The 24,889-nt window shown below is 31.7% G+C and overlaps 1 protein-coding gene across 1 annotated transcript; it reads left to right on the top strand.

Moving 5' to 3' along the window:
* Positions 1 to 9,694: 9,694 nt before the first annotated feature.
* LOC107898012 (ras-related protein Rab7) lies at positions 9,695 to 12,067 on the top strand. Its single transcript, XM_016823576.2, has 7 exons — positions 9,695 to 9,976; positions 10,072 to 10,098; positions 10,219 to 10,318; positions 10,407 to 10,553; positions 10,970 to 11,050; positions 11,303 to 11,451; positions 11,817 to 12,067. The coding sequence occupies exons 1-7, from the start codon at positions 9,918 to 9,920 to the stop codon at positions 11,878 to 11,880; spliced, it is 627 nt and encodes a 208-aa protein (XP_016679065.1). The 5' UTR covers positions 9,695 to 9,917; the 3' UTR covers positions 11,881 to 12,067.
* The last annotated feature ends 12,822 nt before the right edge of the window (positions 12,068 to 24,889 follow it).

Raw genomic sequence — 24,889 nt, 5'->3', positions numbered from 1 at the left:
GATTGGCCAAGCCAAAAATTCTGAAAATTTTATGGATGGAAGATATACGAGTCTATATTCAGGAAAAATTAACGGCTAGTTATTTGGAGTTTTGTAGCTCCAGTTATAAACAATTTAGCGACTACTACTCAGGAAAACAGCTCGTAGTGAGTATGTGATTTTGTTGTAAACATTAATGAAAATTTGCCAATGAGTTATTTATTGACTATTATAAAGCTTACTATAATCTATGTGTGTGAAGGTCAAATCAATATATATATTATTCTGAAAGTAATACTTGAATAGTCGATTAATGACTATTTTAAATTTTGTTGAACTTAAGCTCAAGAGCAAAAGGGAACTAGATCCGATAAAGGCAAAGAAAAGATCACTGAGTAGTCGAGTTGGAACCGTCTTACCCAACACAAGGTAAGTCATTAAGCATGTAGTTGGTATTATTTCAAATGGTCATAATGTTTATGTATTGATGCTGAATGGAATGAATAAATATACATATATATATATATGCATGTACGTATGTGATGATGAAATTGTTGAATGAAAAGAAAAGAGGTAAGATGTACTGAGTTGTTGATCTCGGCACTAAACGTGCGGGTATAACCATTTATGACCATGAGATTGGCGCTAAGTGCGCGGGATTAAATTGTACAGCACTAAGTGTGCGATTTGACTATGTTGCACTAAGTGTGCGAAATGAATATGATGCACTAAGTGTGCGAATTGACCATGCGGCACTAAGTGTGCGAGTTTGACTATGTAGCACTAAGTGTGCGATTTGATTACGTAGCACTAAGTGTGCGAGTTGATTATATAGCACTGAGTGTGCGGACTCAATATGCACTCGTGAATCATTACGGACACTATGTGTGCGACACTATTGAGTCGATCGCGGACAGCGGATCGGGTAAGTGTCTTGAGTACATGGCTAATAGGTGCTATGCTTATACTTGGTGTTGAGCTCGGTAAGTTTGAACCTATGTGACAACTATACTTGAAGTCACGTACATAAAATTTATCGTAGGATGGGTGAAAGGCCGTTTAGTCGTTTGATTGTAACGAAAATAAATTGATTTATGAAAATGCTTCAATGTCCTATTGATGAGTATATGGAATGTGAATGCATGAATTGATATGAAATTGAATCGATAGGTTGGAGGAACTATGGTATGGTTCGGAATGGATGGAGTAATTAGCCTCGTTCCATTTTGTTTTCTCTTGTGATAATGTTATTGATGGATGGTAGTGCATAGCTTATGACTTACTGAGTTATAAACTCACTCGGTGTTTCCTTGTCACCTATTCTAGGTTTCTTGGACACATCTCTTTTTGCGTGATCGGGCCGTCATCGAAGTCATCACACCGGATAGCAAGTTTTGGTACTTTCTTCTTAGTTGGCTTAGAAGAACATTTTGGCATGTATAAGCTATTACGTTGTGTTTGAACTTTGGCATGTAAACTTTAAGCCATGCGAAAATGGCACGAATGTTCGATTGAGTTGGATCAAGGGTAGGCATGAAATGGACCTAGTTACTTTCGTAACAGATGCTGGCAGCAGCAGTGTCATGAGATTGAAAAATCACTAAAAATAGTAGGAGTGGAATTAATTGATGAATAAATTATGTAATCGAAGCTCGATGAGTCTGTTTTCATGAGGAAGTAACGAAAAGATCATATGGGCATTATATTAAGAGATAATCAGATTTTTGTGGGACAGGGCCAGAACAGTTTCTGGATTCCCTGCTCCGACTTTGGAAATTCATTATAAATTAACCAGAGATAATTAGGGGTCGTACCATATATGTATAGATTCCTCTCTGAGTCTAGTTTTCATAGAAACAAACGGCATCAGTATTGAAGCCCCGTGAAGGGAGATATCCAAGTCGTAATGGGCAAAGGTCAGTGTAGTCGACCCCTGCAACATGGGATACTTTGACTAATAAACTGTACTAATTGGCCCAACCAAAAATTCTAGAAAAAATACATAGATGGGCACATGAGTCTAGTTTCTGGGAAAAATTACGAAACTGATTTTCGAGTTACGAAACTCAAGATATGATTTTTAAAACGACTAGTACACAGATTGGGCAGTGTCTGGAAAATAAATTTTATAAGGGGTTAAAGTCAGTTAACACCTCGTGTTCGACTCCGGTGTCGGTTTCGGGTTCGGGGTGTTACAGAGCCACTTCATTTACTTACTTTCCATTCCATTTACTTTCTTCTATTTCATTTACTTAGCTTAAACTTAAATAACATTATCAATTCAAGATTTAGTGTATTTATTCATGACATAGGTAAATTCATCCATAGCACAAGTAAATTTCTCACATACAAGTACGTCATTCAACTCATCAATCCTTTTATCATCATATTACATCTTAATTATGAACTTACTGTTTCATTACATTTTCTTACCCATTTCATTTGCATAATATAAGACATAAGTATAAACATCAACCATAACTACAAGCTTAACACAAGTCTAAACATCATCATCAATACACAAGTTATTGCATTTATACATAACTCTTTTTGAATCAGCCACGTGATAAACCATTTCATAAGAAAATACATCTTTTGATTCATACTATCTTTTCATGAACATAAGTATATTTCCATTTGGACAATTACCATTTCAATCCACAACCTTATAGTTTAAACATGGTTCAATCCAACATAAGCTTGGAACAAGCCTAAGCAGCATCAGCAACACATGTTAGTGCATTATCACATAACTTAATTGAATTACCACATGAAAAGCTAGATTTACATGAGCATAATGCCTTTGAGTTCATACTTTCCATAAACACATATATACATTCTTTAACCATTATCATGTCATACATTTCCATAGACTTATACCATAGTCCATCGAAAAACTTATCGTTTCTTCCCTTTTTAGGCCTGTTGAACCACTTAGAATAATATCGGATGCACGGGAAAGCTCACACAAAGTGTGTTAAACATATGGTTGAAACCACTCTTTTTCATTTTCCTTTACATCATAGTTCACACAAACTGAAAAATGGGTCTGCTCACATAAGCTGATGGTCGGAATGTACGCTACACGATGCCGCTCACACAAGTTGACGAGCATCCGCAAAAAATACAGGACCTCAGCCATCAGTAGGACATTTAAGACTAGCACCCGAAACATGGTAACATTAATGACATGTCATTTGTATCCTATATATTCCTAAGGTCCAAATGGGGCTCGATAGTCGCCATAACATCGCTGGATTTCCATCATTTCTTTACATGATAAATGGTATAATAACATAAATAGCAAAATAACATTTAAAACTTTATTTAAATATACGAACTTTCCTGGCTAAATTACGAAAATGACTAAGTACAGAGGCTATTTGGTAATTTTCTCTTCTCCTTGATTTTCCACTTGTTCTTGATCTAAATTAACAATTTCATTCAATTCATTAATTTAGATAGCAAAAACAATTTAGTTTATGCAATTTAGTCATTTTTGACATTTTTACAAAGTTTTCCCTAATATTTTACTTGTATTCAATTTAGTCTCTGAGCCTAAAACATGCAAATTAACCATTTTTACTCACATTTAAGTTTAGCTGAATTTATTGGAACATCAATACAGCCCATATTTGCTATTATTACACATTAAATCCTTGTATTTGTACTATTTCAGTAATTTAATCCCTAATCGTTAAATTCATCAAAAATCACTTAACAAAATATTTATAAATAACAACTAATACTTAAAATTCATCATTTAACATCTCAAATCACAAAGATTCATCAATTTCAAAATTAAAAATCTTTAACAATTTCAAAAATGAAGGCACGGGCTAGCTGGATTTAGTTGCAATGATCTCAAAAATATAAAAATTATTAAAAATAGAGCCAAAATCACTTACCATTCTAGCTTTTGAACTTGCCGAAACTTCAAGGTTAAAATATGGCTTCTTCCTCCATTACATTTTGATGAAGAAGAATTGTAAAAGATGATAAAGGCTTTTGGTTTAATTTAATTTAATTTAATTTACCAAATTACCATTTTAACCTTCGTTAATAATTAAATGAAACACCAAATTCATGTCCATATTTGTCCTCTAATTCCTTAAATGGTTTATTTACCAGTTAAGTCCATTTAATTTTATTCATTAAGCCATTTAATCATTCAAATCTAATAGTGATTAGATTTTACATCCTTTGCGATTTAGTCCTTTTTAATTAATTAACTATCTAAACATTAAAATTTCTTAACGAAAATTTAATACAACCTTAATAACATTTCATAAATATTTAATAAAATATTTACAAGTCGATTTATAGAAACAAGGTCCTGATACCTCATTTTCTAATACCACTTGACTTTAGGGTCTTACCACTTGAACCCAATTGTTCTTCCATTTAACCAAAAATCATTAAATCAAATTTTATTATTACACCATATATTATTCCTACATATTAAATGATAATAATTATTGACTCACACGTCAGATTTGTGGCCCCAAAGCCACCGTTCTAGTACCACTGAAAAATAAGATGTTACAAGATTAGTGCAGAGGAAATATTGAACTCATCATATGAATACATATATTAAACCTAAGGAATGATGATTAGCTGATTTATGGAAGTGAAAGTCTTTTATGGAAGTCAATTACTTCTACTTATAAAAATTAACTGTTCAAATCATGATTTTGTTAGCATGTAGATATTTGAAGAAATATTGGATGATATACTGTATACGAACTACATGCTAGCATAATTGATTTGAGAGCATAATTTTTTCTTTTACATGATCACTTGGATGAATTAAATTCTACATTATACGACATGTTTTTAGCATTACTCGGGACGAGAAATGATTTACGTTTGGGAGTGTGTAAACTCTAAAATATATAGATATTTTCAAAATTATTTTATGTATAATTTATGCAAATTCCAAGTAAATAAATAACACTTTCTGTGGTTTTACTCTTAATTTTGTGATATTTTATAATTTTCATAGGAATGTGTTAATTTAGTGAATTTTATGCTAAATGCATGTTATTTTATTATTTTTTGGTAATATTTGGGCTAGGGAAAATATGGCAGAATTTTGGTTAATTTTGAGCTTAGACAGAACAGGTTGAAGGATTCAGAACCTGTCACGTTGGGTTTCAAAGCAAACTTCATTCTAGACCCAGTTACATGGATACCCAGAACTGCCCAGATGGATGCCCAAAACTGTCCACCTATCATCTCATGTACCCATGTTTCATGAATTGAGGATAACAACAACCACTACTAAAAATAACAGTCCACAATCAGCCACACTTTCCTACTATCACTCAAAGGTCGGCCATTAAACTCCCCAAAATAGCAAATTTAATTTCATTCTCCCTAAAATAAAAATCAAAAACCTTTCCCCTTGAATCAAGCCTCAAACCGTCCACAATACTACTAAAAATAGCAGTCAAAACAACCTTTCCACCAAATAAGGGTCGACCACACAAGGGAAGAAATCAAGCAACTTCCTTTGCTAAAAATAGCATGCCAACACCTAGTTCTCCACACATCAAGGAATAACACACTTAGGGAAGAAAACCAAGGATTCCCTTCCTAAAAAAAACAAGGGACGTTGGGGCTCAAAAACTATAAAAGGAGGCCTTCATTTTATCAGGAAGACACACCAGTTTTCAAAGAAAAAGTGTTTGAGTATTCTTACTTTCCTTATGGCTTGCTAAACATTTTCTTGTCATAAAATAAGGCAAAACACTTACTGAAAGTGAGAGCATCCAGAAAGAATGACTTGAGATCATATACGTGATTTAACATAAAGAAGAGGAGGAGAGCCCCCATAGGATGCTACAAGGAGCAGTCACAAATAACCCCCTACAGTCCAACTATTTTCTCTTTTTATTGTGCAATGGTCATGGATCACCCCCTCGGCTACTCTTCTTCCCTTTCTCTTTATTATTGATTATTGCTTTGCCTATTGAAAGACATGTTTGCATTTCATCATTATGTTTTCAATTTAATAATGCATGACTTAATTTTTTTATTTAGAATGTGTATGAATTATGATTTGAGTTGATTGGGTTTTGTATTATGAATATTTTGTACAAATGATTGTTTCATTCATTTAGGTTAAGTTCATGTTAAAACTTGTAAATGTAAGGTCAACATTTGTAGGTTAATGAATTAAGTATTTAATCTAAGAAGATGTAATAGTTAATAGAGAAAAGACGTAAATGGTGCATTTCATGTCGATATCGAAAGATGATTGTTGTATGCATAAACTGTATAAAATGCCCCAAAAGGTGATTTCTATGTTAGTTTTGACATAGAATGCAAAATAACTTAGAGACATAATAGGACTTCGAGAGAATCCTATGCTTTAATTAAAATTGGGTTTAATGAATTTTCATATTGCCAGGACCCTTTCGTGATATTCTTTCTATAAATTGCCAATATATTCTTGTTAAATGAAATGCTTGTTCTAGTTTATTCATGTTATGTTTATTAAATCTTGCGTTCAATATTTCTATTGTGAATACTTTTTCTACAAAATGTGTTGTTTTGTTTTATGGGTATTTGAAATCTAATTACATCTATATTATAATTTATGTCTCTCAACAATATTATTCTTTTACTTGCTTTTCTTCCAAATTGTTTTATAGTTGACAATGCAAATAATTTACACATTTAGTCCCTTGGCGATGATAACTCTTTACTTACTACTTATTACCTGTAACGACTGTGTACACTTGCACATAACTACGATACACTATGTCACCCGCACACTTTATTTCACACATTTTCCCCAATGTGAACCAAAAATAATAAGGAGACGAGGTTACCCGATTAGATTGATAAGTGCAACGAAATTGGTGGGACTAGCTCCTCTTGCGGTTTTGGCTCGAATTTGTAGTGCCTTCAAAAATATGGGGTTCTTACATAGAAAATACAAACATCAAAATTTTATTTTATTTTTTTGATAAACTAAATAAAATAAATAAACTACACAAATTGAAAAAATCCAATCCTATATACTTCTCCCACAGTTTAGAAAACCATTATCCCGATATAAAAGAATTAAAGTGCAAATAAGAAAAATTCCTTGAAAAGGTTGAATTCTTGTTGTAATGGAACTCTCAGGATTTGTGTGTTCTAAGTGAATGGAAAATACTTACGAATAAAATATAAAATTAAATAAATAAATAAATAAAAACTATAGTTACTGAGTTTGTGCAGAGAGGAGAATGGCAGGTATCGTATGGGTCAACTGGACAGTTAGGGCACTGAAACATTGCATAGTAGTCAACTCGTTGCGATGGAATTCCCTCCCCATCATGATGTTGCGATAAATTTTATGCCCCCAAAGTCGTTTCATCAAGGCAAGTCGTGACACCCTACAGTAGTGTCACGACTTTGATCAATTTCGTTGCAACTTGGAATCTCAACTTGTCACGTTCAAATTCCAAGGTAGTTATTCGTTGATTTTTCGTAATTAAAGTGAATAGCTCGTCACAATCTCTTGTTCAGCTCGTCATGACTCCAGATTATAGCTTAGCCTTTTCATATTTAAAGGTGCTGCGGCTCGTCATGATGTACACATAATGGTTGTTGAGAAGTGGGAGCTCATCGAGACGGCGTGCTCTTCCTCGTCATGACGACACGATTCGTTGATGAACTTGTTGGGTTGGCTTTTCATAACGTGTCGTGTCGTAGGGGTGCATAGTGTGACAAGACTTGGAAATCTCCCAACTCACCTTTCATCTTTTCAAAGCATGTTGGACTCCTCGATTTATGCTTAATCATCTTCATCCACCTCATGAACTCTGTAATAGCCTAAATTTTCAGTGGTGTTAGAACAGTGATTCGAGATCACTAAATTTGACAAATGACTAGAAAACATTATTAATTTAGTGAGTATAAGTTAAATGTGAAGTTAGGAAAATTTTTTAGAAAGTGAATAGTGTACTAATAATAAATATTAAAATAATTAAAATCGAAAATAAGGTATCGAGACTTTAGAAATTTTAAACTGAGCCATAAATATTTTTATAAATATTTATGGAGTGTTAATAAGTTAGTATTAAAGTTTCGTCAAGAAATTTTAAAGTTTCGATAGTTAATTGAACAAAAAGGACTAAATTGTAATAAATGTACAATTGTGGGAAATGATTAAATAGCTTAAATAATAAAAGAAAGAGGGTTTAAAAGGAAAATAGGCCAAAGGTCTATTTGGGCTGGACGGCAAGGGCATGAAATCAGCAAGAAAATAAGGAGAATTAAGGACAAAATTGGAATATTGCAAAATTTACTTAATAAAGCTAGGACTAAAGTGGAATTATCTAGATTTCTCTTTATTTTTCTACATTCTTATCAGCAAAACACACCATAGAAGGGTTTCCTTAAGCTGGTTTTTCATATTTTTACTGCAAATCGAGAACCCGAAGCAAGTCGAGGAATTGAAAAAGGTGGTTGATTAGTCCTTGAACTTTCACAAATTTTGCAAATCGACCCAGATAAGTTCATACGGCTTAAAATTTAATGATTAAATGTTAATTTTATGAATTATATAATGTATGATGAGATATATTTATTGATGAATTGAGAATAAAATAATAATGCAAAAACCAAATAAATGATCAAATTGAGCGGAATGTTGGATTTGAGTACTTCTGATCAATGACAAGTGATAAGTGGTATCGACAATTTATTCAATTTATTTTGATGTTTTAAAATTTAAATTTTTAATATTAAAAAATTAAAAGAAAATTAGAATTTCGCCAATGGGATAAACAAGTACAATTTAATAATTTTTGTGTATTATTTTAGTTTCTATCGATTTTTCAATTTAAATCTTTGATTTTTTTTACCCCAATCAATTCTTAAAAAAATATTTTTTGGGTGACCAAAATGAAAGTGGTCTAAAAGCTGAGTTACCAAAATGAAAGTGTAAATATGATATGACTGTGTATAGATAACCGCTATTAGAGATTTAACACTTAAATAACTAAAATGAAAGCGCTCTAAAAATTAAATGACCAGCTAGGTAATTTATCCAATTTAAAGCTAACTTCAAAGTAAAAACGTCGGGTTGAATCGGTTATTAAAATTTGAGAAAGAGTGGACCTCTCCTTAATTTTCTTATCAAATTTGTTCCAAATTTAGATCAATCCTTCAGCAATTTGGTGACGTCAAAAGCTAGAGCACGAAAACAGATATTTAACTGAAAAAAAAAATTTGTAACAACCAATATGTTCTTGATTATTTTGGATATAAAAAAGTGTGAACATGACAAACAGAATCTGAAATATATTAGATGCAATTTTTTAAAAGAAGTGGATGCAAAATTTGAATTAGGAGTCGACCTATAAGATTTAATTGCAAGATTATCATATATATTTTAATGTACAACCTATTAATAAAAACTTTATTTGGCTATGTATAAGATGATTTATCATATAATATTTGTGATAAGTCATATTCAACCCTACAGGATCACGAAAAGAAGAGGAAAGCACGATCCAAACTGTCTTTTTGAGACATGTCAACCAGAAACGCAACTAAAAACTGTTACATTAACTTTCAATTTCTACATCTCCTTAACATACATATACAGATATATATTGTTATGAAAATTTCAGCTTTACTGGTGGCGCCTAGCACTTTCATTGGTTGGCCAGGGTTCACATGTTCTTGCACTTGAATCATTAAACAAAACAGTTAAAAAAAATGAAAATGAAAGAAGCTTAAGAAGAATCAAGAACATTGTTGAGAAAAAAGGCTACTACTTTTATTTAAATAACAAGTGCTCTGTTATATTGGTGGGGTGGCTTTTCTTTTCCATACTCTTCTCAAATTTTCTTACAGAATCCTGGAAAACAAAGAAGAATAGTTAAACAGTAAAGCAAACCCCCCCCCCCTTTTTTCTTTTTGGGATCATCGTCATGGATGTTTCTATGAAGAGAAGAACTCTGCTTAAGGTCATTGTTCTAGGTGACAGTGGGTATGTTTTATTTTATTTTATTTTATTTTTGCATTCTTGATTTGTTTGTAATTGTCGTATCCTTACTTCCTTTTGATATTTTGCTTGTATTTCAGAGTGGGAAAGACATCTTTGATGAATCAGTATCCTTTATTTTGAGATACATGCTTTGTTTAAGCAAATTATATTTGATTGTTAGTTGCATTGAAAGACACACAATGACAATTACATAGGCTGTTGTAGTTTCTTAACTTGTCATCCAGATATGTTTATAACAAGTTCAACCAACAGTACAAAGCTACAATTGGAGCTGACTTTGTCACCAAAGAATTACAGATTGATGACAAATTGGTAACTTTGCAAGTAAGAGATGAAAAACCAAGGGAAATTCTTACACATTTTTTTTAAACTAAAATCTTCACATTTTACCAAGTGTCTTCTTGTCTGATAGATATGGGATACAGCAGGGCAAGAAAGATTCCAGAGTCTTGGTTCTGCATTTTATCGAGGGGCAGATTGCTGTGTTATTGTGTTTGATGTGAACATACTCAGATCATTTGAAACACTAAACAATTGGCGTGAAGAATTTCTGAAACAGGTCCCATAATTCTGTACTGTTCATCTCATTTCTTCACCAGTAATAAAACAGATCATAACATGTTTGCTATAATGTCCCAGTTGTAAACTGTAAAGACTCTTTCCCTGTCATCATTGCTAATCAAACTACTTAACTAAAATTTTAGGGCAAACCCATTGTTGCAGACCATGTATTTCATTGATGTTTTAATTTTAGATATTTATATATGTCATTAATCAAGTCATTGTGTTATATTGAAAAAACCATGTCATACTTTGAAGAAACGACACAAACATTCAGAACTCATTTAATTGTCTCTTTTGTATCTTGTTCGTCTCTTAAGTCCTAACCATCATTTGCCAGCATAATTGAACTACATCTGTTTGCTTTTTACAACGAAGTTGATTTTGATCCCATATTTTGGTACTCTAAACCAGGCAGATCCATCTGATCCTGAGTCATTTCCTTTCATAGTAATCGGAAACAAGATTGACATAGATGGTGGAAATAGCCGAATGGTATGTTGCTCTAATCTTCACTTCTTCGAAATATTCGTGTTAGACATTTGTGTCCGACTTTATCTAAACATGAGTATCAGGATATGATCTGATAAGACCCTTCAAATACATGATAATCTTGGAGAAAATTGAATATGCCCATCTGAGATGCATATCCCATTCAACACTCACACCCGGGTTCGAGTACTACAGAATGATTCTTTGTTGGTACATAAACTATAGTGCTTGACATTGAAACGTGCTTATACACAGGTTTCTGAGAAAAAAGCTAGGGATTGGTGTGCCTCAAGGGGAAATATACCTTACTTTGAGACTTCAGCGAAAGAGGATTACAACGTTGATGAAGCATTTTTATGTGTAGCAAAAACTGCACTAGCCAGTGAACATGAACAACATGACATGTAAGCATGCCCCTCAAGAATCCTTTATATCTATTAAAGTGATATCCATTGCCCTTGATAGTTGATCCTTATTTAACATATAGAAGTAGATGCGATTATTTCTTTCAATTTCCTGTTCTTTTTAAATCTTCTATTTGTTACTTTGCTTGTGATTTCTATGTTATCTTGCTAGTATACACTACACTTTAACTGCTTTATTAGAATCTATGTTATCGAGAAGTGAGTGCGGAATATGGATATGCTTTATGGGTATGCTGTTCAATTGAAGTTGATACGAATATTTTAAGAAAATGACGAGTTGGGGTAACGTACGTCAAAATGAACTGTTTTATAAACCAGGGGAGCTAACATGTTCATTGATGCAGTTATTTCCGAGGTATATCAGAAACTACTTCAGAAGTTGAGCAGAGAGGAGGGTGCGCTTGTTGAAGTTAGCTAATGGTTGCATATATTTGCTAATTCACCTTTTCCATTTCTTGAATCCTTTTATTCTTCTTATCATAATTCTTTGGAGATTTTATGTTGATGTATTATAAATTAAGTATATGTGCTTTCATTTGAAAAAAAAGAAATGTTTCATTCGTAAAATAGCTATATATTTGAGCTACTGTGATAAGATTGCAAGTGCAAATACATACATTACACTTTCATGCTCTAAAAGAATCTGGATATAGGAAGATAAAAGTCAATATGACAATCAAGATGTGGTAAACTGAGTGGTCAACCCATTAATCTATCGACAGATCCAACCACATTACATAACGGAAATGTAAATCTAAACAACAATTAAAGAAATCACAACCACAAGAATGAGAAATAGTTCATCTTGAAATGTCAAAGATGATTTATCATGTGTGGCTACTTACAAGTTTAAACAAACCTCATATTTGGATTGGACTAAAACAAACAAGAGAAATGAAAGCGAAGTAATATCCTCTCCCTTGTTTCCATATATCTCTTTATTTTTGTTAACCCAATTTGGAGACAAACATTTATTTTTATTTTCTATTTTTTGAATATTAACAAATAGAAATAAAAATTTAACATTTTTTATACACTTTTTATAATAGAAATATGATAAATAAAATAAAATAAAAATATATGGATTTGAATGAGGGTACCAAATTTAATATTTAAAATTTGTTCAAAAAAATTTAATTTACATTTATAAAGCTAACTAAAAATGTTTATTTTCAATTTTTTTTTAGTTTTACAAAGCATTTTTAGTGAAAATAATGAAGATAATTTTTTATGTTTCTAATTTTCACATATTTTCATTTTTTTCCCTTTTTTAAAAAAAAATTTCAACAAACATATTTTCTTCCATCCATTTTCCAAAAAAAGGAAAATGAAAATGGTCTCTATTTCATGAAACCAAACGAAACCTAATTTTAAAAACTAAAACACCATTTTTATGCATCTAATCTTTTACCTAAATAACCAAAAAAACATTTTATAAAAAGTTATATAATTGAAAAAAAATCGTTATAATCTTTTTCTTTTGTTTCTGCTATTTAACCAAGCTAAAATTTTGAAAAATCCTAAACATTCTTTTTTATTTATTTATCTATTTACATTAACTATCCAAACAAATCATATATATTATTCCATTTCCTTAACTGTCCTTTCCTTTCTTTTTAATTATTGATCCAAAGTAGAGTAAAAACAAAAGAACTACATAATAAGAAAATAGAAGAAACTACAAAATGAGTAAAGAACAACACAGAAAAATTCTAGAAAATCTAAGGACCTGAAGGCAGAGGTGGTGATGATATATTTTCTTTATTTCCTTTAATATATGTGTAACATTACGATTTTTAATATTTATTTTTTCATACAATTTTTAAATTATCCATCCAACTTTTAAATAAAAAGATAATGTACTTATTTTTTTATACAATTTTTAAATTACTCACCTCAACCATTAAATAAAAAGATAATATATTTTAACGTACTCAAACTCACATTTTCTTACACTAACAATAATACTGATGCTAACTGAGTTACGACTCTATTCACAAGAGGTGATGATATTTGAAGTCATTATGTTGTGTTGTGACCTCCAAGCAAGGAAGTTGTGATCGTCATTACTGGTTCGCCAAAAACTTTAAGTAGTTGAACGGGCAAAAGCTGGAGAAAGTTTAGAAAGTCAAATCCACTAAATTTAATTTTCTACGCCTAGAATTAACTTACAGGTAGAGGACTACGGCCGGATCTCATAGAGAGTGGACAACAAAATTGAGTTTTGCTGCGACCAGAATGTAGTCATAGTCATGACTAAGTCAACTACAAGAAAAATAAATAAGTGAGGGTTAATTATTTAAAAAATATTCACAGTTGAATAAACATAGAACAAAATAGATAATAGAATATCAAAATAGTAATAAAGAACAAAGATGACAAAAACTCCATTCTCGGCATCAATTTTTTTTTTAGATTGTAAATTAATCGTAAGAATAGTTTGATAATTAATCTTTACCAATCGAATAATTTTAAGAGAAATTTTAAGAATTTAATTCCCCAATAACATTACGAATTAAAAAGTCACAACATTAATTAATAAACTCAATTACACAATTTTTTTAAATTAGATTACGCAATCCTGTAGAACAACTCGGTTGCTTTATTTCAATTAAATCATTCTAACTTCTAACTAACTGTTGAACAAAAAAGTAATTATGAATCTAGTTATTCCAGTTAACGGTTTACTATCCTAAATACATAATAAATGATCCAACTTGAAATGATAATAAGAATAATAATGAATAGTAAAGATGTAATATAATAAAATGGGGAATGAGTAAATACCAATTCAATAAAAAAAAGATTGATAGAATACTTAAATTTCATCGTCTTAGTAAAACCAAAACTTCTATTTACTCTTAGATTGAAAATATGAAAAATTGCCTAGTGGCTAATTTTGTTAAATCTATGTAAAAGGTTGTGGTAAATTTTATTAAATTTGCAAGTCGATGGGAAACATCGTCTACTTTAAGATAGTAGCAGATTATATAAGATGAGCTTGGAAAAACAATGTCCGAACCAGGAATGATAAAAAAGCAAATAATAGGATTTAATAATACAGGGTTATTAATATTGCACATTAAGTTAAAATAAACATTCATTAGGTTTCTTTAGAAAAGAAATAACAGAAAATGGAGAATAAAAAAAAATCATAATATAGGTTCAAAAATCAATAACAGAGATGATGAAAATAACCCTCAAACCATAAGTCTATTAATTATAAGAAAAAATAACGTAAACTTTTGAAATAAGAGAAATCTACTTATATCGGTGTAAAACGAAAGTAATTTTATATTCTTCTGTAATTTTTTTATACATGTTTAGGTTCAAGTTCCATTTATGTAAGTTATATATGTCAAGTTTGACATAAACTAAAATTTTTTAACTAAAATAACTTTCAATCGTTAAATATATATTAATATAGATAATTTTTTAGATTAACATGATACAAATATCGCATCGATTAAAATATTTACATGCACGAAAAATACAAATTTCTTAATGAATTCAATAGTTGAATTGTTAAAATATTAATCATATAAAAAGTTATAAAATGATGTAAAACTACTTTAATTTTTATATCAATATAACTGATCCCTCCCTATTTTGAAATATATAAGACTGAAATCAAAAAAGAAATATATAAAATATTAATTATTGATAATAAATTTTGTAAGCTCTTTCTTGAGCATTTTTGTCCACTTTTTCAACCCATCTGTTGGTTGGTTGGATCATTGAATTCATCGCAATAAATCTTCAAAATCTCATTCTTCCTCGCAAGATCTTCATCTACTTTTTTTAGTAATTTGATATGCTCTCCATAGAGAATACGATACATCTTTGCCTCTTGGTGAAGTTATTCAATACTTTTCTCTCTTTCTCTCTTTTTTGGTATTCTACATGTTTGTTTTCCTATCCATGTTAGGATCATGGTTGTGTTGGAATGCCCATATATCTCGTGGTGCAGCGAAAAAATAACTCTAGCGGTCACAACCCATAGATCCATGTACGAGGAATGAATCCAGGTTGAGAAAAGTTGAATATATACCTTAAAAATTATTTCAAAGAGAGCAATAATGGTACAAAAGTGAAACCGATGTCGAGATGCCAAACCTTAGCATAATCCACCCAGAAGAGAACGATTAGAAAACTCTCTAAACTCTTTAAAGAGAAAAATGTAATAAAAAATTTGCTGGTAGTCAAATTGATATTTCAGATAACCTAAAAATTGGAATTCTAGCTTCCTTTTATTCAAAATCCTATATTGAATAAAATCTTTCCATAGAGTAATTTAAAGAAACAACCATAAAATGTGATATCCTTGCCATAAGGTTATCAGTTTCCAAAATCCTTTAAAATGTATCTTTGACCAAAAAATATTAAATCATTATTTAATATTCTACTTAAAAATTATATGAATCTAATTCATATATTATTTTAATTGTATCCTCTATGTGTGTACATCAAGTATGTACACATATCTCATTTAATATTTAACTTTGTCAAATTAAATTAAGCATAAGAATATTTCTATAATTAATTTAATTTGAATAATAGTTAAATATAATCCCAACTTTTTTTAGATTCTAATCACTTTAACCATAAGGTGTGACCTTATAGGCTCTTGCAGCATTGACAGTAATATTATAACATTTTTTAATGTTACAAACAGTGAGTGACATCTAACAAATGCATCATTGCTACCCAAACTACAAGAAGTCATGGTTTAACATAATCCTTCCATGATAGTGTCATCATGTAGTATATCCATTTTCCCCAATATCTAGATTGGAACAAGTCATGAAACAATCACGCTTGTATAGTTCAATATCTTGTTTCTTGATATCCTAAGTAGACTGAGATAAACAAATAAGTGTGATAACTGATATCAACTCATTTGAGCATGGGCATGCATTTCCACTCTCACTCGATTAGAAGGCTTAAGATATTGCTCACATTATATAAGACGGACAATTCTATCTTAATCACTCATACCCTACTACACAAATTGTGGCATGTCCAAAATCAGTCTTTTTAGTACAATCATTTACGGAAGACATTTGCAGTGTCAAAGCATACGACTCATAATGTTGGAATAATGGTGATTTCAAGTCTAAGGATTATATATACATTTATCACTATGAGAAATGTCGTGACTATTACATAATAATCCAAGAAGCACTCTCATGGTAGGTCATCTAGTATATTGTTCTCTAACATATAGTTACATGTTGAACTGATATCACATTTCCATAAAAACACTTTTAATGAATCAAGCACATAATCTCAATGCATTATTGTTGTCCAAGCCCTCAATAATACTTGACTAAGGACATTCACAAATGATCAAATCATTCTTAAGACTTTATCATTATATAGTTTATTTAACATATAAATAAAGACTGAAAACAATAGTGCCAATGTATTTATTAATAAATTAGGTAAAAGTATGTTATCACAATCATCATATGATTGATCTTTGAGCATACTCCAACAATCTCCCACTAGCACTAAGACCAATCACTTATATATCTAATACTTGTTGGATCTAGTGTCCTAAGGTAGTATATTCCTTTATACACTTGTAATTTTTTTGAACAGATTGGTTAATAAAATCATTCATGAATTACATTAATATCCTTTGTATATTATCCTCTCGTGGTTTTTGCATGTAAAGAAAAATAGAAGCAAATATTAGTTCATTGGTTGTTTAACGTTTAACAAATACTAAACATTTTAACGTGGCTGGATCATAATATGAAAAGATAGGTTATGTTAGTAGATGAACCTAAACATGTCTTTAGTCTAATCATACATGAGAAAATTGATTGAAAGACTAATATGTTTGAGGTTAATATGAAATTATGGGGTTAATATGACATTATAATAAAGATAAGTTAACTAATTTACCAGAAAAAAAGTAGTTAATTAAGGCTCAAGAACTCACTAAGGACTCACCAAAGCAAATCACACAATACACACAATTATCATTCAACCAAGGACTCACCAAAATCAACTAAAAACATAAGCCTAAACTAAATTATCATGAAACTGAAATTTCGAAAAGCTTAGCTAAAACACAAAAATCTCAACACTTATTCCTTCCTATCACATGAAACTAATCCTAATCGACTAATTAAACATCCAAGAACAATTCCCAACCTTCAAAATACTCAAAACTATGCAGATTCATGGATTCGAAATTTCGACAAACTATGACAATTTTCATGAAAATTCAATAAAACCTTAGAATTCCTTAATGAAACTTTAAGGAATGTTTAGAAATCTTCTAACCATATCAAAACTAGTTGAAAAACACTTTAAAACATCGATATCATACAAAATCTCAAATTTTACCATTAACAACCAAAATTTCGACATTTATTCAAAACTCTTGACTCAATAGATAAAAACTAAATTTAAAAGGCTAGATATCATTAAAAACTAATAGGAAAATGAAACATTACCTTAGTTGAAGGAGAAACAAATGATTGACTGAAAACCCAGAAAAACTCATAAGTTGTGCAATGGCAAAATCAATGGTGTTCTTGATAGTTTTTAAGGAATTCTAAAGAGATTTAACACTTGGAAAATGATAGGAATAAAAAGAATTGATGTTTCGAAGAGAAAATAAGTGAACGATGCTTGGAAATGCAAGGGACGAAAAAAACAAAGAGAAGGGGAAAAGGTTTCATGAGTTTGCTATAGGTGAGGGAAAGAAATAAGTTAATTTTTAAACATTGGTAAATTTACCCTTTTGATACCCTTGACTTTAACCCATTTTTTAAAACAATCCTTTATTCAAAATGAAGGATTTTTTAACATCATTTTCAAAAATTGATTTAATTTTTAAAAGTCATATACGAAGACATTTTTGATTTACCATGCTATAAATTTCTAAACATATTTGAGCTAAAATTCCAAAATTACCCTTGAAACTTCTAGACCCAATTTCGAGATGTGACACTAAATTGAATAAAATAGAAAATAGCATGATTTATTTGGAATATGGTAGGAATTATAAAATGTAAGTTTGGAAAGTGGTACCGGATTGAAACTTATGTGATGTTATAGAAACATATGTGTATATATGGAATTGTTGTTAAGAAAGCATATAAACGACTGTGCGAATCAATAATAAACCAGCCTTAGGGGTCGAAACAAGTACAAATGAGTCAATAGACTCTAGAAAGAGATTCAAATGGTAAGTTAAATGGATAAAAGATGTTGATTGAACATGGAATTGAATAACTTAATGTTAAAAGTATATATGTTTGATTCATGAATGGTATTGAATGACAAAATGACATTGATCGATATGAATTCGATAATAATATGTTGTATGGATTGATAATGTACTGAATTGATTTATATAATGTGATTGGATTATTGGTATCCTATTAACTATATAGGCTTATGCATACTGTGTGCCAAGATGCGCTTTTGCACTAGTATGCACTTTGTGTGCTAGGATGCACTTATGTTCCAGGATGCGTTTATGCGCCAATATGCATTTTGTGTGGTAATTTTCCTAACTAGGGTATTGGTTAGAGGATTCGTGCTTTCGTCCTCAGCCTGAGTCTAGGTAATAGAGAATATAAAATATGAACTTGATAAATGTTATTTGAATTTAATCATTATATGAAATGATATTATAAAATTGTTTTATATGTAAATAAGATTAAAATTATATATATATGAATATATCATTTTGATTGCAGTTGAGATAGGTTAAGATATATGAAATGTAATATATATGTATTGGTTGATGATGTAGGAAACTATGTTATGGATTGAATGAATTCTTTTACCATAGTCATATTGAATTGTTCATTGAGATTATGTGTTTGATGTGGTAATCTAATGAATCAAGTAATTCAAGAAAGTTAAACTAAAAAGGGATAAATAGATAAGGTGAAATGAGAAATTTTTATTATTGTAACACCCCAAACTTGGCCTAGACGTTATGGCCAAGTTTGACGATGTCACATGAGAATGTTTTTAAACAAACCGTATCAAATCATAAACCATTCTAATAGTCAAATTGTTTGAAAATGTTTCTTCATCGCGAAAGCTTTTGAAACCCATTTATTGTTATTATTTTAAGAAACCATTTCTATTTATGAAAAACTCTTAGTTTATTTAAGGAAAACCATATTTTGTTGTTGCAGCTTATAATCCATATTCACGGCTCAAAACCCAAATTAAAACCTGAAGTCCAAGTCCAAAATTACATCAAAATTCCCAAAAACAATGATTAAGCAAAAGCAAAAAGTTCATAAACCAAAACGTATGTGATCGTGGTCACCGTCGAGTCCTCCACTGCACCAATCCGCTTACTGCTGAGGTTTACCTGAACAAATAAACAAATAAACGGGTGAGTTTTCGCAAACTCAGTGTGTACATCCCCATAGTCCAGCATGCACACAATCAAATAACATAATACAGTCATAATTCAGGCCTGAACCCTTACAGAATTGGTGTAGGCCTTAGCCCACTCAGAACAGAATCAGTTACAACTTAGGGCCTTAGTCCAACTCAAATGTAGCATGCATAACAGATTAGAATAACAGAAACATGTCCACCAACCCTACACACCAACTTCGTCCAACCCAACACACCATATGGGGATAAAATCGTCCTACCCATCCTTACGCACTAAATATGAGGATAAATCAACCCATCCAACCCTACACACCATAGAGTACCGTACTGCGGAACATGTCATAAGTATGCAGCTTAGTTGCCAGATAACAGGCTTATGAAGCCTTTTAGTAACTTCTTTCTCTTCATCATACCCACCCCGATGCAATGCATCATACAAGAATGGCATGCTATAATGCAGATTAACAGACATATATTCATAATTAAAACAGAACATATATACATACTAAGTGTAACATGTTATCACATACATCACAATATCCTATCACAGAATAGGAGTCTTAAGTAATGCTTACCGACCTTACGACAGGTCACAGTCGTCTTGGACGACCCGTGCAACCTTACAGTACTTTTCAGAGAAATGGGCACACACGCTCATGTGGCCTACCCGTGTGGGCCTACACAGCCCAATTGACCGAGCCCGTGTCTTGCACACGGCCTACTAGCCATTACACATCCATGTCTGTCGTACCCGTGTCACATGCACACGGCCTGGTTCGTCGACCACACGCTTGTGTACTTCCACATGGCCTACCACACAGGCGACCACACGCCCGTGTGGCGTTGACAGAATCATTTTCAACTTTCACCGATTCTTATTTTCTATGCAATTGGAGTACACACCTGGTATCGTTTTGAAGCTAACACAACCACGAGCACTCCATAACCTCTAACGATTAATGGCGGTTCCTTGCTGACTAGAGCGCCGTTTTAGTAGTCCACAGTACCTTGATTGTCTTTGAATTCACGCCAAACGCAGAGATAAGTAATGATGATGGAAAAGGAAAAAAAACTAATATTAAAATGAAGTAAAATCGACAGCAAATAAGAGATTTTCGACTGGGGAAGAAAAAGAAAAGAAAGTGGAGAGAGAAATTTTGCAGAAGAAATTCGGCAGAGAGGGAGAGCAGGATATTTGGTTAACTTTCAAATTCCTTGTTTTGCTCCCACTAAACCTCAACTGTTGCAAATACTCAGTATCCTAAGCTAACTCAAACACTCCCACGACATTAGCAGTAAAAATATTGCCTTCACTCAGATTCAAACCTAAGACCTCTCTCACACCAGCACTCCACTTATCCACTAGACCAGCAGTCCCATTCTTGCATATTTTAATAAACAAATACTTAAGGTAAGGCTTTATTCAAATAAAAACCAAAATTTTTCCCAAGTTAAGGCTTGAACTTCGGACCTCTCACACATACCGAGAACACTTAACCACTAAAGCAGATACACAGTTGTGTCAAATAAGTACGGAAACAATTTTACAAAATTTGGGGCGTTACAATTATGATATGTTATTACAATGTAAGAATAATATGTGTATACAAATTTGGCTAAATGTAAATGATAAGCGTGATAAGTTTTATATCTATGATTGATCGTACTTGAAAACTAACTAGTATCACGATAAAGGCAAGTGCACCTATCGAACAGTAGTATAGCTTATAGCAAGACCGGAATGTCGAACCCACATGAACTAAAAGTACTAGTATTAACCTTCTTTTTATTATCTAGCCTAAGAATAAGAGGATTTGTTTTATCTAAACTAATTAACTAAACTAAGAATGCACAAGAAGTAAATTGGGGAAATTCTTTTGGAAAAACTGATTGATTTAGACAATACCCACGGAAGAATCCATCTAGACTTCATTTGTTATTTGACTCTGAATTAGACGATTTATTCACTTAACTCGACCCGTAGAAATCCCTAAATTATATTATTATCTCTCTCGAGGCTAACAACGCCTAACCCTAGGTTGATTAATTGAAATCTCTTTCTAATTAAAACCCCTAGTGTTGCATTAACTCGATCTATGGATTCCCTTATTAGGTTTGACCCTAATCTAGCAGATTTATGTCACCATATGTCTAGGGGTACAATCAACTCCGCTTAATTATGCTAGATTTACTCTTAAACAGGGACTTTTTCTCCTCTGAATAAGCACATCAATACTTGAATCAATATCCTGGAATATTAAAGCAAGAATTAAGAACACATAATTAAGAACAAATCAAGTATTTATCATATAATTCAGAAAATAATAAGATCCGTCTTAGGTTTCATCCCCCTTAGGTATTCAGGGGATTTAGTTCATATGTGTAAAAGAAAAAATCTTAGAAGAATAATGATAACAAAACATAAAGAAAACCCAAAAAACCCCTGAAGGAAATTGAAGGGAGATCTTCAGTCTTGAAGATGAACCCGGCTTCTAAGATGGATCAATCAACTTTCTTCGAGTAATTCCTTGCTTCCCACTCCGTGTGTGTTCTAGGTGCAGTGTTTATATAGGCTTTAAAATGCTTCAAAACCCTCAAAAGTGGCCTTTTCCGAATAGAACTAAACTGGGGCTCGACAGGGACACGCCCGTGTGGGGTGGCTTAGGCCGTATTAGAGTCTACTAAATAGACACGGGCGTGTGGTCTACCTATGTGGGGAAGTCCAGGCCATGTTGATTTCCCACGTTGACCCATTTTCTCCGTTTTTGGCCTATTTCTCGCTCTTTTTACTCTCCTATGCTCACCTAAGTATAAAACATGAAATTAAAGGATTAGAAGCATCAAATTCCACAAATCTAATGATAATTCATCCAAAAATGTGCTTAAGCATGGGATAAAATATGTATAAATTACGACTTATCAAATACCTCCACACTTAAGCGTTTGCTTGTCTTCAAACAAAATCCTCAATTCACAATTAAGAATTCATTTTTCTCAACTTATAATTCCTATGAATAATATCTCAAAATAATCCATAAGTAATCATACATTGATAATTCAACTAGAAGAACATCAAAGTTTCAAACATTCCAAGTTGAGCATTTTATCACGAAAATATAGGTGTTTCCCCTCATCTAAGTAATCACCTTTGATTCAAAATATCACAGAATTCAACATCCTCACTAAAGATTCACTCAAATCACTCGAGGTGTTTAAGGACAACAAATTTAGCGCTCATCAGTCATTATGAAAAGTTATTACCATAGGCTTGCGTGAAAATCAAATCTCCATCACTATATATTGAGATGATGCATCAATTAAAAGGTCTTTAGAGGGTTGTAACTTCGCTTTGGTTAGGGGGTGTGGTCACAAGTTGAAAGAAAAAGTTAGAATCGAGATTGAATTGAAAAATTACCTAACTAGAAAAATACTAAAGTTGACAAATTACATTCCTAATTAGATGATCCTAGAATTGAGCTTTTCTTTATGGTTAACATCGTTTTAAACCAAGCATTACATAATTTCATAAAATACTAGATGAAAAATCTCAATTGCAGCAACTTCGTTCGTTTTTTTTAGAACAAATTAAGTAACATAAAACTTTGCTAACTATCAAAAATAAAACATAGCTAAGCACTTTATTCAAATAAAATATCGATAAAAATAGGGATCAAATTAATTGAGGGGATTTCAACAATAATGGGTTATGGGTTAATATTGAGGGTAAATCAATGAATGGCTTGTTAGGCTCAAGGGGGTTCACTAAGGGTTAATTATGAAGGTAGACTTTTATGGAGTGAGTGGGTTAAACCTAAGTACCTTTATCATCTCGACATATCAAATCAATGGTGGAGTCTTGACATGCATAATCGAAGCAAGTTCTAGAATAACAAATCAATATTGATGCACTCATAGCAACAATAAAAGTGAGCATGAAAGAAATAATATATGCTCTAAAGGCTCATGATCTCACAAAAATTATGGCTTTTTGATGTTAATTCTGTGAATTTCAACTTCAAGATAATACCTAAACTTAGGGAAATAACTTAAAAAAAATTTAATTCTCAAAAATCAACTTATCATGTTTGATTCTCTAATTTCTTAAATTTTAAACAATCAATACATAAATGCCTATTTTTAATTCAAGACATACCAATAAAAATCATAGATTAATCAAAATTCATTCTAATAGTGATATGAGTGAGTCACGTGAGAATAAGACATAATTAGGGATTTTTCAAATAATGATATAAATAACCCTCCCACACTTAAGATGTACATTGTCCTCAATGTACGAAGATAGATTTACTGAAAAATTATATATATAAGATCATAAGATAGGGACAGAAGTGAAACTTCCTGAATGTTAAATGGAATCCTTGAATTGGAGTCATGGAAGGTAATCGGTTAAGGTAAGGGTGAGATTTGGAGGAGGATACTCTGGTGGTGGTAGAGGTTGTTAGTCCACAAGTCCTGCGCCAAAAGAATATTATAGCTGGTGGTAGCTATGGTCGTGGTCGAGCAGGGTATGGTAGTTGTGGAGGACCTTTTCCAGTGGAGTTGCACGTTCCTAAGTAATAGTGAGCTTTGGAGCTCTTCATAACTGTGATAAAATCAATAACTCTTTAGGAAATATAAATTAGCATGATTACTCGTAAAGAAATGGCTAAAAACATAAATTACGTAATATAAATTGAGAAACCTAAAGATGAAATAAAAATAGTATTAAAGAGAAATAAAATGAAAAGTAATTTAAAAAGATAAATAAAGATAAAAGTAAAAATAATAAATAAAAGTCTTCAAAAATCCTCATCGACAGATGGTTCGCGAGGTGGAGGTGGCGATGAGATATGAAGGTGTTGACAAATTTGATGTAAGGTTGCATCAATGTGATCAAAGCGCTGAAAACATTGCTACTTGAATTGAGTGAGACGCTCAGAGATGTCAGAGAGTGAAGCAGTCGCATCAATTGGACGATGAATAGGTGGTGGCTGAGATGGTGGATCCTCGTGAGGTGGAGGAACATCAT

Source organism: Gossypium hirsutum, chromosome A12 (assembly GCF_007990345.1).
Source record: "Gossypium hirsutum isolate 1008001.06 chromosome A12, Gossypium_hirsutum_v2.1, whole genome shotgun sequence".
Taxonomy (NCBI): domain Eukaryota; kingdom Viridiplantae; phylum Streptophyta; class Magnoliopsida; order Malvales; family Malvaceae; genus Gossypium; species Gossypium hirsutum.
The sequence above is the reverse complement of the archived record's forward strand: the minus strand, read 5'-3'. Positions and strand labels throughout refer to the sequence as shown.